This window comes from Poromitra crassiceps (genome assembly GCF_964638095.1).
Source record: "Poromitra crassiceps genome assembly, chromosome: 7".
NCBI lineage: Eukaryota > Metazoa > Chordata > Actinopteri > Beryciformes > Melamphaidae > Poromitra > Poromitra crassiceps.
In genome coordinates, this window is record NC_139628.1 from 47,121,088 (window position 1) to 47,135,557 (window position 14,470).

Sequence of the window (14,470 nt, forward strand, 5' to 3'; positions counted from 1 at the left end):
CACACACACACACACACACACACACACACACACACACACACACACACACACACACACACACACACACACACACACAACAGAGAGAGAGATTCTATTGTTTTCACATTACTGTCTTTTATCAGTTTTCTTAATTGTTTTTTGCTTTTTATTTCTCTTTCCTCCGTTTCTGTCTGGTTTTATTCCACCTGTTTTACTTCCTGGTCTCTGTCAAACACTTTGAAACAACTTTGAAAAGCAGTATCAATAAAGCTGTTATTATTGATTGAATCTATTAATAGCATCAGTTATTATGTAAGTGTAATAAGGTGCAGAGTAAACTCTTGTCCTCCTCCATCATCAATTCACTTCTCAGCAGTTGTCCACTGTGTCTACCTGGAGACTGATGATGCAAGTCAAAGCTGTCATGTGATTGGTGGAGCTGTGTGTAAGACAACGCTGTTCCTTGTGTTTGCTTCAGTGTGAAGCAGTCAGTGTGAAGTCAACACGGTGCTGTTGTGTTGTGAAGATGAAGATGAAGAGCTCACAGACCCTCCTCTTCCTCTCATGGCTACTTGGTGTCACAGCAGTACGTCACGCCAGTAAGTACATCACACTTGTCTTTACGCTCACACACTTTACACATCCAATGTTACTGCTGTTGATCTGAAAATCATTTGAACGACTGTCAGACCTTCTGCTGAAGGCAGCTGACACTTCTGAACAGTGAGACATTTAGAGTCAGTTGAAAGTTTTCTGCTTTACTTCAGAGGAAAGAGGACAGATATTTCATGCTTATTTTGTTATTAAACTGTTTTAATATTAAAACAATAAAACAGGCACACTATTTACAAACATGACTGGTTAACATTTGTCTTTGAAAAGTGTGATGTGTTTTTCATCTTGTTTCCTCTCAGCTGTGCATGAGGATATTTATATCGCTGGCTGTTCAGACACTGATGGAGAGTTGATGTATGGACTGGATGGTGAAGAGAAGTGGTACGCAGACTTCATCAACAAGAAAGCAGTTGAGCCTCAGCCCAAGTTTGTAGATCCTCATATGAGCTACCCAGCAGGACTATATGCACGAGCTGTGAATGAACTGGTCCTCTGCAGAGCCAACCTGCAAATAGCTCGACGTGCCTCCAAGAACCCTCCTCTGCAGCTCTGTAAGGACATGATGTTTAACTTACTGCTGTTCAACAATTTAAACTACAGAGAAGGAATGACTGCAGGTGTTTTGCATTACTGCAATAAATATACAATACTTTTACCATACTGTAAAGATAGTTAAATAGGCTAGTGAGAAATGAGAGCTGTTCTTCTGATAGTGTTTAATGTTAGCGGGGGGGGGGGGAATACATTAAGTGCGAGTGAAAAATAAAAGCCCCCTTTAAATGATAGAACTGAGAAACAAAATATATTTAACACTGAGAGATATAACAGTGGAAAAAGGAGGTTCTTGGTTTCTTTGTAGCTACAGCCTGACGAAGACCCAGTGCGGTTGAAATGCGTTGCTTTTTTCTTGCCCGTGTCTCCTATTTCTTGAAGTTGTACATTGTATTGTAAACATGTGCAGGTTACCTGTGTACCAACACTTCTGCATTACATTTTTCTCTAAAAAGAAACCAAGAAGCTCCTTTTTCCACTGTTGATCACAATTTTAACTTTGAGCTTGCTTGCATCCACTTTTTCTGTTCCTACACTTACACTGAGAGATATAAAATGTTATTGGTTTGAATTGATAATAGATGTTTACAACATCGGGTTGATGTGCAGATATTTACTGAATGTTGTATGTTTGGTTGTTATGCAGATGCTCCTCACAGTTCCATCTACACCAGAGAGGATGTGGAGCTCGGAGTGGAGAACCACCTCATCTGCCATGTGACCTGGTTCTACCCCGCTCCCATCAAGGTCTACTGGACCAGGAACGACAAGAACGTGACCGAAGGAACCAGCCTAAACATCCCCTACCCCAACCAAGACGGCACCTACAACCAGGTCTCCAGTCTGAGCTTCATCCCAGAGCTTGGAGACACCTACAGCTGTTCTGTGGCTCACCGAGCCTTGAGCCAGCCACGCACCCGATTCTGGGGTGACACACCTTTATCTGATAGCATGTTCCTGTGTGTTCACATGTGTCCCTATGTAGTCATGTGTGTTCCTACTGTATGTATTCATGTGTGTTCCTATGTGTGGTATCCTGCCGCCATCAGTCTGTGAATGGGTGAATGTACCTACTGACTGTAAAGCGCTTTGGATAAAAGCGCTATATACAGTAAATGCAGGCCATTTACCATTTACCATGTGTGTTCCTATGTATTCTTGTCTGTTGTTGCAGTATGTCTTCCTGTGTGTTCCTATGTGTTCATGTGTGTTCATATGTGTTAATTTGTTTGGTTCCTCCTCAGATGTGGAGCAGGAGCAGCCGGGGATCGGACCTGCGGTGTTTTGTGGACTAGGTCTAACCGTGGCTGTGGTGGGCGTGGCCACAGGAACCTTCTTCCTCATCAAAGGAAATGAATGCAACTGATCAGTTATGATCAGTTAAATCTGTACTGATTTACCTGGAGGAGACAGCAAGCACATGCTAGCTTTCACACAATAAATCAATTATACAATAATACTGTATATGTGTTTTCTTTTCTTTTCTTTTCTTGTGTCTGAGCATGTTCGTTTGTCTTGTTTGTGCATTGTTTTGAAGAGTTTTAAATTAAATATTGGAAAAAATATATAAAAAAGAAATGAATCAATTATATATCTCTATCTCTAGCCTAGATTATTTTAGTAATGTTATTTACATTTCCACGGTTTTACATTGAAATAATAAAGCTTTCGATTGTGGCTAAAGAAGAGAATAGTCAATAACTGCATTAACTGAATCAGAATCATAAGTAGTTAGTTAAAAAGTGTGTGTGTGTGTGTGTGTGTGTGTGTGTGTGTGTGTGTGTGTGTGTGTGTGTGTGTGTGTGTGTGTGTGTGTGTGTGTGTGTGTGTGTGTGTGTGTACCTCATCCAGTGAGGCCTAGGTGTAGAGATCTATCAGACATGGGGAAGCTGCACACACACACACACACACACACACACACACACACACACACACACACACACACACGGGGGGGCACTGCCCAAATGAAAGGTTGGCGTACATAATGTGTACACTCTGGAATGTGTGGAATGAACAATTGCAAAGAACATAATACATTGAAATGCTGTAAACACCTAGGGAGCGGGGGAGGGGGGAGGGGTTGGTAGCAGCATCACTAATGCAATGTAGGCCCCCTGGAAAGTGCTACAAGTGCATTGTCTTAATTGCACAGTTAGTGTGTTAAGTTGAAGGTGTTAAGAAGAGAAGAGATAGATCACTAGATCTATAATAAATAGCAGTAGATCTGTAATAGATGACTATATCAGTCAGTATATAAATGGGAGCTTCGAGTTTGTTTATCTGTCCCACTGTGATTGTCCCACTGTGATGTCATAAATCCCACTGTGACATCATCCGTGATGTCCTAAATCCCAGTGATATCATAAATCCCACTGTGACATTGTAATGGAAAATTATCGATCAAGTGCTTATTGATTGATTAATTATTAAGTATGACAATTCTATGATGTGTTTTGTGAAATGTGTTTTTCATCAATGCAAGAGGATTGCTGTTCTGTGAGAACATATGTCTTGTTTTGGGAAGTGTCTATGGGAATAGAGTTTCCTGTGAGAACCTGTGTCTTGTTGTGGCTCTAGACTGGACTTGTTATGTATTCTTCCGAACATCAGATTAGCTACATGGATGAATGGAAAGAACTGCCCTCCACGGTGGAGGGGCGGGCATCGATAGTTTCAGTATATGAACTGTTGTAAACAATGATGCGGGGCTCTTGCATTGTCAAATGTAGACAAGAGGAGACCTCCGTGCACGGAGACATGATTGTGGAAATAAAGAAAACCTCCTATGAACTTTTAAAACGGATATTTCATTATTGATCAATCAGCAGGACATTGCAGTTGGATTTTTCCTCCACAACTTGGGGGCTCGTCTCCGGGATCTCACGACTGGGATGCGGACCTATGGCATGTCGACTGGTGATAACCTCCTGTCAAAGTTGGACCTGAAAGCTCGATTAATGCTAAGAGAGCAGGAGTCGACATGCGGAGGAATGTAGCCCAGCGCTGTGATCTGCGGAACCTGGTGAGGCAAATACACACTGAATGCAATGTTGATTGATCGGTTTTATGTCAAATTGAGTAGCTGTGAAATTTAGAATAATGTTATACAATTGGTTCTAAAAATAGACAATTGTAACTGCTGCTAAAAGCTACAGGTCTGGGGGATGTGTGTGCGTGTAAAACGGATGTAACCACTGCCTTAGTCAAAATAGGATTTGTCTAGAAGAGAGTGGTGCGGGGTCATGGTGATGCTCGCGTGAGATAATATTAGATAAAACTCACTATTGCCGTTTCGGAGTATACTCACCGCCTTGGATAATGGATCCAGAAGAGGGTGAGGCGTGCGTTAGGTTAGAACGCACGTGTAAGAGGAGCTTACTATGAGCCGACTCATATTTGGGCAAGATTTAGAGAAGAAAAAATCGGCCTGTTTGTCGACGGGCAAACAGTAAAGACGCACGCAGGTTGAAAGGTACACTTGGCGTCGACGTAAGTTGAAAGGTATACTTAGCGTCTAAAACTGCAGTATAAAGGGGTAAAGCAGCACATACCCAGACCTGAGCCTTGCGAAAGGAGGTATAAATTATATGTAAAAAAAAGAAAAAAAAAGAAAAGTTGTTTTCAAAAGGTCTTTTTCCTTTGAACAAAAAAAAATGAAATAAAAAAAAGGAGAAAGTGTGGGTGAAACTGAGCAGTGAGGCTCATTGAGGGAAAAAAAAAAAAAATGAGAAAAATGAATGGGAAATGAATGGGAAATGACTGAGATATGAATGAGAAATTTCTGAATGAGAAAAATGAGAGGAAGAAAAATCACCAACTAAACTTTTGTTTTGGGGCTAAACGTTCAAATTGAACTTTTTGTTTTGGGACTCAAGCGTTAAACAGGGGCTAAACGTTCAAATTCAACTTTTTATTTTGGGGCTTAAACGTTCATATGTGTGTAGATAAGCCGGCCGGCAGGGGACAAACAGGGTTGTTTATTTTGTTATGTGGATCCACAGTGTGTTTTCTATACCTGTCTACAAAAGAGGGATTGGTTGTTATTTTGTTTTTATTGGTAATATCATAAGGTATTGGTTTTGATTTCGCACACACAAACAAAACCACAGTTGTTTAGAGAAAGCTCACGAGGAGCTATGGGTTTGTATTTGCAGAGGGCGAAATACACACCAGGAAAGCACATTTGTCTCAAGCAGACCTACACGCCACATTTAGAGGGAAATATAGACTGTATAAAAGTTATGGCCTATAGGTGGTTTTGAAAAACCACAGAAAACAACAGCAACACATTTAGTATGAAGGGGAAAAGAAAGTATGTCTGCCAGAAGCAATACATACATACCATACATACATACATTTTTATTTATCATGTGAGGAGTTTAATCTTTCGCTAGTGTCTCTTAATGTGTCTTAAAAGGTCTCGACCTGGAATTGACCCGCGCCTCATCACCACCACCATGCAGCAGACTGAGAGTCAGCGCCAGGCTCAATTACACTGAGGACCACCAGCAGTCCAGGCTCCAGCGGAGACGATCAACACTCCGGGCAGGCTTCAGCCAGGGAACCGGCAGCAGCATCCGTACCAGCAGCCACTACAGCCCTGAACACCGCAGCTAGCGGCCAGCAATGGGAGAGAGTAAAATCTCTCCCTCCCGTGTAAGTGTTTCACCACACCGGTGTAAACGGGCTACAGAAATGCAATATGAGTGGTTTGCTTGCTGTAAAAGAATATATGACTGCCGTGGAGTTTTCGATTCATAGGCTTGGCCCGGAGGTTGACGCCACCTGGACAGTAACAGCGGAGAGGACTCAATGAAGCGAATCAAGACGGAGCGGAGAGGGTGTGAGGCGCTGGTCAATCACAGGCGAGAGACTGACACGGCCGGAGACGCAAGCCAGTTGAGGGTGGAGGGTTCACAGCAGAACTTTCTCCAAAGACACCAATTATGAGCAGATAAGTAATGACACACATGAACATTTGCATGTTACAGCTGTTTGACAAACCATTGTTTTAGTAAAGAATCACACACTGTATACATTATGTACATGCAATGCACACAGAGCAAAAGTACTTTTATGCATTAGTATTGTTTAATAGAAGTTATGTTTTTTTTAGGAAAAGTGAGTGTTTAGCCTGGAAAAACCCTTATTGCCAAGCGAAAAGGTAAATGTTTGTGAACACACTGAGATTTCTTCCCCCCCCCCCCCCCCCCCCGCTTCTCGGCCTGAAGCCTTGAAACCTGCAGCACCCTCCAGATAACCACAGTGCATAGCGCACACACATTTCCCAAGAGGACTGAGAGAGGCAGAGAAAGTTAAAGGGTGTCTCTCTCTAAAAAATAAGTATATAGAAAAACTGCTAAATTAATTGACACATGCGTTATATAACGCATCTGTCAAAGGGGGTAAGCAGCTTTTGTTTTTGTGTCTGTTTTTTGTTTTGTTTTTAAGTTTTTGTTGTTGTTGTGTATGTGTTTGTGTGCCTGTGTGACTGAGACAATCAGATGGACAAGCAGACTGAGATAAGCAGATTGGACAATCACCATGGGACGATCTCCAATGCCAGATGCTGAGATCCAGCCTCCCATATCCTTCACCAGTGCAATTAGCTTAGGCTTTGCACACACACACACACATGCGTGAGCTGGACCACAGACGGTTTCCCCATGACGAATCGGATGCAGAGAGTCGTACTTTGCGTGGTTTGTGTAAAAACTGTGATCATGTGTATTAAAAAAGCGTTTTGGAGTCATAGGAGACAGGGGAGTGTGAACACAGTGTGAATGAGTGATGTTTGACGGTGAAAGGTGTGTGATCGTTGAAGGCAATGTTATTGTACACCAGTTAGACAGGAGAAAGGGGACTCCAGTGTGACTGGAGAGCGGAGAGGAGGACAAAGACTTGAGACATGACTTGGACTTGTAAAATAGACTAGATTGACCATTTGCATCAAAATTGGGTCGTGGGTTCAATTTCCCAGCCTCTGAGTGGGCTGCATGCCAAAGTGCACTTGGTGTGTAGCCTATGTCTGCCAGAGGTTTGGAAATCGTCAACAATTGTAGTAAGAAACCCGAAAAAAAAAAAAAAAAAAAAAACATTTGTAGCCTGTGAGAATGTTTTTGTATGAAATGTGAATAGCGGCTTGCTGATATGAGTGGATAGTGGAGGACGAAGTGGGAGGCGGGCCAAAACGATTTAGTGACTTCGACTACCAGGATCCAACACCAGTGAACAGGAGCCAATTACCAGAAATGTGTAAACTGTGTTTTTAAGAAGAAAAAAATATGCCAAAAAGTGTGGAACAATAAAAAAGGCCATTGACCTCTGACACACTTCGTTTATGATATGAAATCTTGGGTAAATAATCATGCTTGATTTGATATTTAGCATCGCCAAGAGTTTGATTTGAGCAAATGATACATTGTAACATAAGTATGTATTAAGTATTAAGTAAGTAACTGAAATGAAGGACTTATTAATTGTGATTGTGAACACATAGGGAAATTTTAATCTATATAGATGTGTGAGATGATACATTTTTTTCTAACAAGTTAAGGATAATAGTTATGTTAGTTTTCTTTGACTGTGTTTGAACTTATAGTTTGTTATCAATAATTTATTTTTAATATTGATAAGAATGATTTATTCTTATCAAAAGTGTGGAATTGTAATGGAAAATTATCGATCAAGTGCTTATTGATTGATTAATTATTAAGTATGACAATTCTATGATGTGTTTTGTGAAATGTGTTTTTCATCAATGCAAGAGGATTGCTGTTCTGTGAGAACATATGTCTTGTTTTGGGAAGTGTCTATGGGAATAGAGTTTCCTGTGAGAACCTGTGTCTTGTTGTGGCTCTAGACTGGACTTGTTATGTATTCTTCCGAACATCAGATTAGCTACATGGATGAATGGAAAGAACTGCCCTCCACGGTGGAGGGGCGGGCATCGATAGTTTCAGTATATGAACTGTTGTAAACAATGATGCGGGGCTCTTGCATTGTCAAATGTAGACAAGAGGAGACCTCCGTGCACGGAGACATGATTGTGGAAATAAAGAAAACCTCCTATGAACATTTAAAACGGATATTTCATTATTGATCAATCAGCAGGACATTGCAGTTGGATTTTTCCTCCACAACATCATCAGCGATGTCATAAATCCCACTGATGCAATCATCAGTGATCTCATAAATCTGACATTATCAGTGAGGCTGGTCTCATTGGCCACACAGCAGCCGAGTTGCGGGCAAGGCCGCGAAGTGGCCAAGCTGTGAATGCGAGCTGCAGGGTCAGCTTGGCGAGCTCCAGAACGGGCGAGCCCGCATAACGGGCGAGCCTATGAATCGAGCGTGCATAGCGCGCGAGATCCCGAGTAATAGATAACTGTTGATCTATGATAGATATTTTACTGTAGATGGTAGATTGATTACAGCTATATTCATATGTATAATCATTACAGGGATGATTGTAGTTCTCCCTGATGCTCTGTGACTCTGCCACCAGCAGCATCTAGGCTGGACTGTCTGCCTGGCGACAGGTGATGCTGGTCATGTGACCAGTGTGTGGCTCCTACATTGGTTTTTCTAGCAGGACTCAGTTCAAGTGTGTCAGAGTTAGTGAACTCAGCAGAGGAACATGGCTTCATCTGTTCTGCTCTTCTCCCTCTTCTTCATCAGTCTGTATGGAGCAGGTAGGATCAATACATCAATACCTGGAACTCATCAATACGCCTATTTTACATTACACCAAAATTAGCCAGTAGCACGATATCAAAATTAAAGCTATGTCAATTAATTTTGTGAATGTAATATAGGTGTACGTTGTGAATGTGAAATAGACATATACTGTAGGTTCATAAATAATAATCAGCTTGAATGGAAATTATATTATACATCTGTTAAACTTACAGATTGAATTTGTTTTTGTCTTTGATGTCCAGACGGATTTGAGCACTCTAGGGTGGGGCGTTGTGTTTTCAACTCCACTGAGCTGAAGGACATAGAGTACATAGACTCTTTATCTTACAACATGGTGGAGTACATCAGGTTCAGCAGCAGTGTGGGGAAATTTGTTGGATACACTGAGCATGGTGTGCATAACGCAGAGCTCTGGAACAACGACGCTGCATACCTGGCACTTCTCAGGGCTCAGAAGGAGGTCTACTGCAAACTCACCATCGAGATTGACTACAAGTCTGCTCTGACTAAGACAGGTGAGCTGCTGTTCTCTACATACAACACCATGAAATAAACCCCAATAATAATAACACATCACTGACTAAAATAAGGACTACAGGGCTCTTATTGAATTTAATATCAAGATTAAATTAATTCAGTTGGAAATAGATTCTGTCAGATTTGAGTGTTTCTACTGTTTAAATTGAGTTTAAATTAAATGTATTTTCAAACGTAGATACAGCAGACACACACTTGTATGTGTGCCTGTTTCCTTATACAGTATATGTTTTTAATCCTTTATTTAACAGTGAGTCCCATTGAGATTTCCATCTCTTTTCAAAGGGAGTCCAGGCCAAGAGAGCAGGAAACATAAGTTACAACAATACAACACAAAATATAATTACATGGAATACATGCAAATATATAATTTACACAGTTTACAATCTCAAGTAAAACAGCTACACACTTCAGTTTTCAAAGACTGCAGCAGACTTTTAAAACCACCCAGAGGGATGAAGTGATTCAGGTTTGCATCTTTCTGGAGCTGATTGCAGGACCATGGAGCATAATAACTAAATCAGAAATCTATACTGATTCTAGATTATCTATTGATCAGTCAAATCATTCCATGGAAAAATATACTTTTATTCAGCAGATTGTTACTAAAGTATTTTAATAGTTTCTTAGTTTGTATTATGGAAAAATCAATTCACTTGAAGAAAGAAATATATCATTATAGGAAAATGACATTTATTAAAGGTTTTTCAGAATATTTGATCAATTAATAATATTGTTTCTAATTCAAGTTTGTTATCAATCAACTCTGAACCAGAATGAGTGCAGTGACGACATCTGGTGGCAAAACACTGATACTGAAACTAGAAGTACTATTACTGTAACATGCTTACCTCCGCCAAGGAGGTTATGTATTGTAGCGAATCGCTAATTCGCCAAGGAACCGGAGACTTGAGTTGGTACAGGGTTCTTTATTCGCAGTTAGTTATCATACAACTCTTGGTGGTTGCTACACCCAAAGCTAGCTAGCAGCCTCTCCTTTTGGCGGTATCTGGAGACTGACTCACGCATGCTCTGTCTGACCGGAAGTCTTCCCCAAGCATAGTGTTCCCCCCGGTAACACTCCCACACATCAGTTCCTAGCTGCAATCGAGACACTTCTATTGCACACCACATTACATGTAATTACCTAGATTACCTGGATCGCTACAGTATTCAGTGCCAGACTGACAGTCAGGTCAGGTCAACCAGTCTGTCTGTCTGTCTGTCTGTCTGTCTGTCTGTCTGTCTGTCTGTCTGTCTGTCTGTCGGTTTGTTTGTTTGTGTGTCTGTCTGTTAGCATGATCACGGAAAAACTACTGGGCCGATTTTCATGAACCTTGGTGGAAGGGTGTAGCACGGGCCAAGGAAGAACCGATCGGATATGATCCGATTAGGGTCAAGGAAGGGGCGGAGCTATGGAAAAGGGGTCGAAGAAGCTAGCTAGGGATGGGCAGGCCGCAGAGACTCAGGGTTCAAGAGGTGGGTAAGGGGAGTGGCTGAGGGGAAGTGGATGGTGGGAAAGGGTGTGGTGACAGAAGGAGACGGAGCTACGGAAAAGCGGCCATAGCTAGGTATAGGGAGGTCATAGAGACTCGGGGTTCGAGAGGGAGTGGCTGGGGGGATGTGGGTGGGTCGGCTTCTGATCCGACTCACAAAATTTGCATATCATAGCAGCCTGGAGTATTGACCTTGGCGGAGGTATGCGGTCTTTGAGTGCACTTCTAGTTGGAGGTGTGTATGTGCATGTGTGTGTGTGTGTGTGTGTGTGTGTGTGTGTGTGTGTGTGTGTGTGTGTGTGTGTTTTTGTCTGGAGTTACAAGGCACACCAGTGCTCCGATCGCCTCCAAAATTTGCCACAACACTATTCAGCACTATTTTATGCTTTCACTCAGATAGACATTGTGACATCACTGATGACAATAAATCCGCTCGAGCCAGAGAAACTCCGCTTGAGCACACAAAGCGCATGAGTTAGAATGAGTTTGGTCACAGCAAAAAAAGTGCATCGTCTCCAGAGCCTCCACTCCACAAATGAGCATGTGAAGCGCGCACAATTTCTTGTGATAATAATGACACTGTGTCCTACAGCTACACCCTCTGCACCCAGGCTGAGCTCAGAGACCCCTGCTGGTGTCAAGCACACTAACATGCTGATCTGCAGCGTCTACGGCTTCTACCCACAACAAATCGATGTGAGCTGGCTGAGAGACGGAGAGCTCGTCACTTCTGATGTCACGTCCACTGATGAGTTGCCGGACGGGGACTGGTACTACCAGATCCACTCCCACCTGGAGTACACCCCCAGGTGAGTCCAGATCCACTCCCACCTGGAGTACACTACACCCCCAGGTGAGTCCAGATCCACTGCACCTGGAGTACACCCCCAGGTGAGTCCACATCCATCCATACACTCACACAGACAGACACACAGACACACACACACACACACACACACACACACACACACACACACACACACACACACACACACACACACACACACACACACACACACACTTTGGAAACACACTTTGCTTTGCTCCTGCTTTTCTTTGAATTTCTGCTCTATTTCCCTTTTCTTTTGGCTGGACTGGACTGACTGACTGTGTGTGTGTGTGTGTGTGTGTGTGTGTGTGTGTGTGTGTGCGTGCGTGTGTGTGTGTGTGTGTGTGTGTGTGTGTGTGTGTGTGCGTGCGTGTCTGTGTGTGTGTGTGTGTGTGCACGTGTGTGCGTGTGTGTAACAGGTCTGGAGAGAAGATCTCCTGTGTCGTGGAGCACCCCAGCCTGGCCGAGCCTGTGATCCAGGACTGGGGTAACTACCTGTCTGCCTGCCTGTTTCTGACTGTCTGAATGGACCGTCTGTCTACCTTATTAGCCTCAACGCGAGACTCATCATCAGCCATTCTTCCTTCCTGATGGAAGAATGGCTGAGTCTCGCGTTGAGGCTAAGTCTACCTATGCTGTCTGTCTGTCTGTCTGTCTGTCTGTCTGTCTGTTGACCTGTCTCTCTCTCAACAGATCCGTCGATGCCTGAGTCTGAGAGAAACAAGATGGTCATCGGAGCCTCATGCCTGGTTCTGGGTCTGACCTTCTCTCTGGCTGGATTCATCTACTACCTGTACAGGAGGAAGGCCCAAGGTCAGTCCACTAGACAGGTTCAGACTGCTTCACACTTCTTCTCCTGTGTTTATATGACTAAATAACAGCAGTGTCTTCTTCTCTTGTGTTAAATCAGGACGGGTTCCGGTTCCCACTAACTGAGGTAGGAATTTGTCCTGTCTGTTTGCCTCCTGGAAGGTAAAGCCAGCTGCAAACTCAATCTGCTTTCTTGTGTTTTCAGTGCTGCCACCTGCTGGACAGGAGGCGCTGCTGTTTCTGCTTCAAGCCTTCTGTGATACACATGCACATATATCTGCTGTGATTTACTTATTGCTCATTTTCAAATATTGTCTGTAGTAATTTCCTTACTGGAAATGATGCTCTCCAATAATATATAGGGCCGCCCTAAAGACTTTGCATTGGTTCTGTGATGCTTTATTTTTTACTCTGTTTCCACCCAGTTTTAGCAGGGAACGCTGGGAGAAAGTTCTCAGTCTGTAGTTGACTGACACCAGACTGAGAATTGAGTCTAATCTGAGTGTCACTCTGATGTATTTGTGATGTGAGGCTTCACCTTCCTGTGTGACATCATTCATTTCCAGTGACTAACTTCCTCAAACTGACTCAGACTGAAGGAAGAATATGTGATCCTCCTTCTGTCCTCTAATTCCAGGTGTAAAATCACACTATTAGCTGCTGCAATGTATTAGGAGCCTTACAGTAGGTTTTCTGTGTGTTTTAGATTCATATTTTTCTACTGGAGTGAGATGTCTTTACCTACAATAAAGCTTTGGAAAACACTCTGTCACTGTGTTATTTAATAGCTGAGACTCTCCTCATGTTTGCTTGTGTTTTCAGAAACAGGCCAGCATCACGTTAATGACCCATGGGAAAAGCCTTGTGTTACATATTTTTATTATATTATTATTACTGTATTGCTGGCACCCTTTTTTCCATTCTGTAGTCACATTTTCATAACTCTTAACAGTCAGCACATCTGTCTGTGTGGGCTATTAATACCGTTAAGCATTCTTGTTCCTTTGGCACAAAATGCCACAGTGAACACATTTTAAAAAATGTTCAAACTTCTTTTACACACAAGCTCGACCAAGACCAAAACCATAGTAGACTATAATAATAATCTATTAATCTAAACCTATGGATGTTTACTATTACAAATGTGTACACACTGTGTGTCAGAACAGATCATTTTGCCCTAAAACTAACTTATAGGCTAAAGTTGAAGTGAACAGCAGTTCACATTGTATATTGAAACACAAATATACTGTATGTCCTGTATTTTTTTCTTTGCTATTGAGAAACAGCTGATTGAAATTATGCAAATCACATTGCATGTTGAGGTTCTTTCATTTGCATAACCATATAAAAAAGGGACAAAAAGCGGAATACTGGGAAGATTAGAAAAGGAGTGTCTATTTTTTCTTTTTCTGGATATTTTATTATTTAGTTTATTGACTGTAATCAGCAGCTATATTGCAGATTGTTGTTGATCTCTTCTATGGTCTGCATTTATATATATATATATATAAATATATATATATATATATATATATAATATATATATATATATATTATATATCTTCTAATAATTTCCTATTGAAAATATTGTATTGTAAAGCCTTTACTGCAGCAATTCTGTCACTCAGGCTACCGGTACCCATATTACTTTTTTAAATACATCAGTTTTCACACTTTTTCACGTCAGGGACCCCTAAACTGACACAAATTAGACCACAGACCCCCATAGCCTTGAGATAAAGGGCTTTGTTATCTCGAGATAACGAGAAAACAAACTTTATCTTGTGATAACAAATTTAAACAGCAATAAATAAAAATTGTTCCCATGTTCGTTCTCGGCCTCCGTAGTTACCAAATGTTTTTATGACATATTTTACGGCAGTCATTCATAACAATTTTTGCATGAAACAGTCCAATCTTATAGCATGTGAATCCCTCAATAACGGAC

At 41.8% G+C, this 14,470-nt stretch overlaps 2 protein-coding genes across 2 annotated transcripts; both read left to right on the plus strand.

The window, feature by feature from the left end:
* Positions 1 to 468: 468 nt before the first annotated feature.
* Positions 469 to 2,576, plus strand: LOC310779885 (H-2 class II histocompatibility antigen, A-U alpha chain-like). Its single transcript, XM_083640396.1, has 4 exons — positions 469 to 578; positions 894 to 1,145; positions 1,793 to 2,074; positions 2,391 to 2,576. Exons 1-4 carry the CDS (start codon positions 506 to 508, stop codon positions 2,510 to 2,512), a joined length of 729 nt encoding a protein of 242 aa, XP_083496522.1. The 5' UTR covers positions 469 to 505; the 3' UTR covers positions 2,513 to 2,576.
* Positions 2,577 to 8,756: 6,180 nt separating this feature from the next.
* Positions 8,757 to 13,288, plus strand: LOC310779879 (H-2 class II histocompatibility antigen, E-S beta chain-like). Its single transcript, XM_083640389.1, has 7 exons — positions 8,757 to 8,840; positions 9,090 to 9,362; positions 11,473 to 11,689; positions 12,129 to 12,196; positions 12,403 to 12,522; positions 12,620 to 12,646; positions 12,725 to 13,288. Exons 1-6 carry the CDS (start codon positions 8,786 to 8,788, stop codon positions 12,643 to 12,645), a joined length of 759 nt encoding a protein of 252 aa, XP_083496515.1. The 5' UTR covers positions 8,757 to 8,785; the 3' UTR covers position 12,646; positions 12,725 to 13,288.
* Positions 13,289 to 14,470: the final 1,182 nt, after the last annotated feature.

What these genes read in the sequence shown, in the direction of transcription:
- LOC310779885 (XM_083640396.1), top strand. Translation starts at nt 506, where the DNA reads ATGAAGATGAAGAGCTCACAGACCCTCCTCTTCCTCTCATGGCTACTT. An exon ending in CACAGCAGTACGTCACGCCA is followed by an intron (nt 579 to 893) that starts GTAAGTACATCA and finishes GTTTCCTCTCAG; the next exon opens with CTGTGCATGAGGATATTTAT. An exon ending in GCCACGCACCCGATTCTGGG is followed by an intron (nt 2,075 to 2,390) that starts GTGACACACCTT and finishes GTTCCTCCTCAG; the next exon opens with ATGTGGAGCAGGAGCAGCCG.
- LOC310779879 (XM_083640389.1), top strand. Translation starts at nt 8,786, where the DNA reads ATGGCTTCATCTGTTCTGCTCTTCTCCCTCTTCTTCATCAGTCTGTAT. An exon ending in CATCAGTCTGTATGGAGCAG is followed by an intron (nt 8,841 to 9,089) that starts GTAGGATCAATA and finishes TTTGATGTCCAG; the next exon opens with ACGGATTTGAGCACTCTAGG. An exon ending in GTACAGGAGGAAGGCCCAAG is followed by an intron (nt 12,523 to 12,619) that starts GTCAGTCCACTA and finishes GTGTTAAATCAG; the next exon opens with GACGGGTTCCGGTTCCCACT.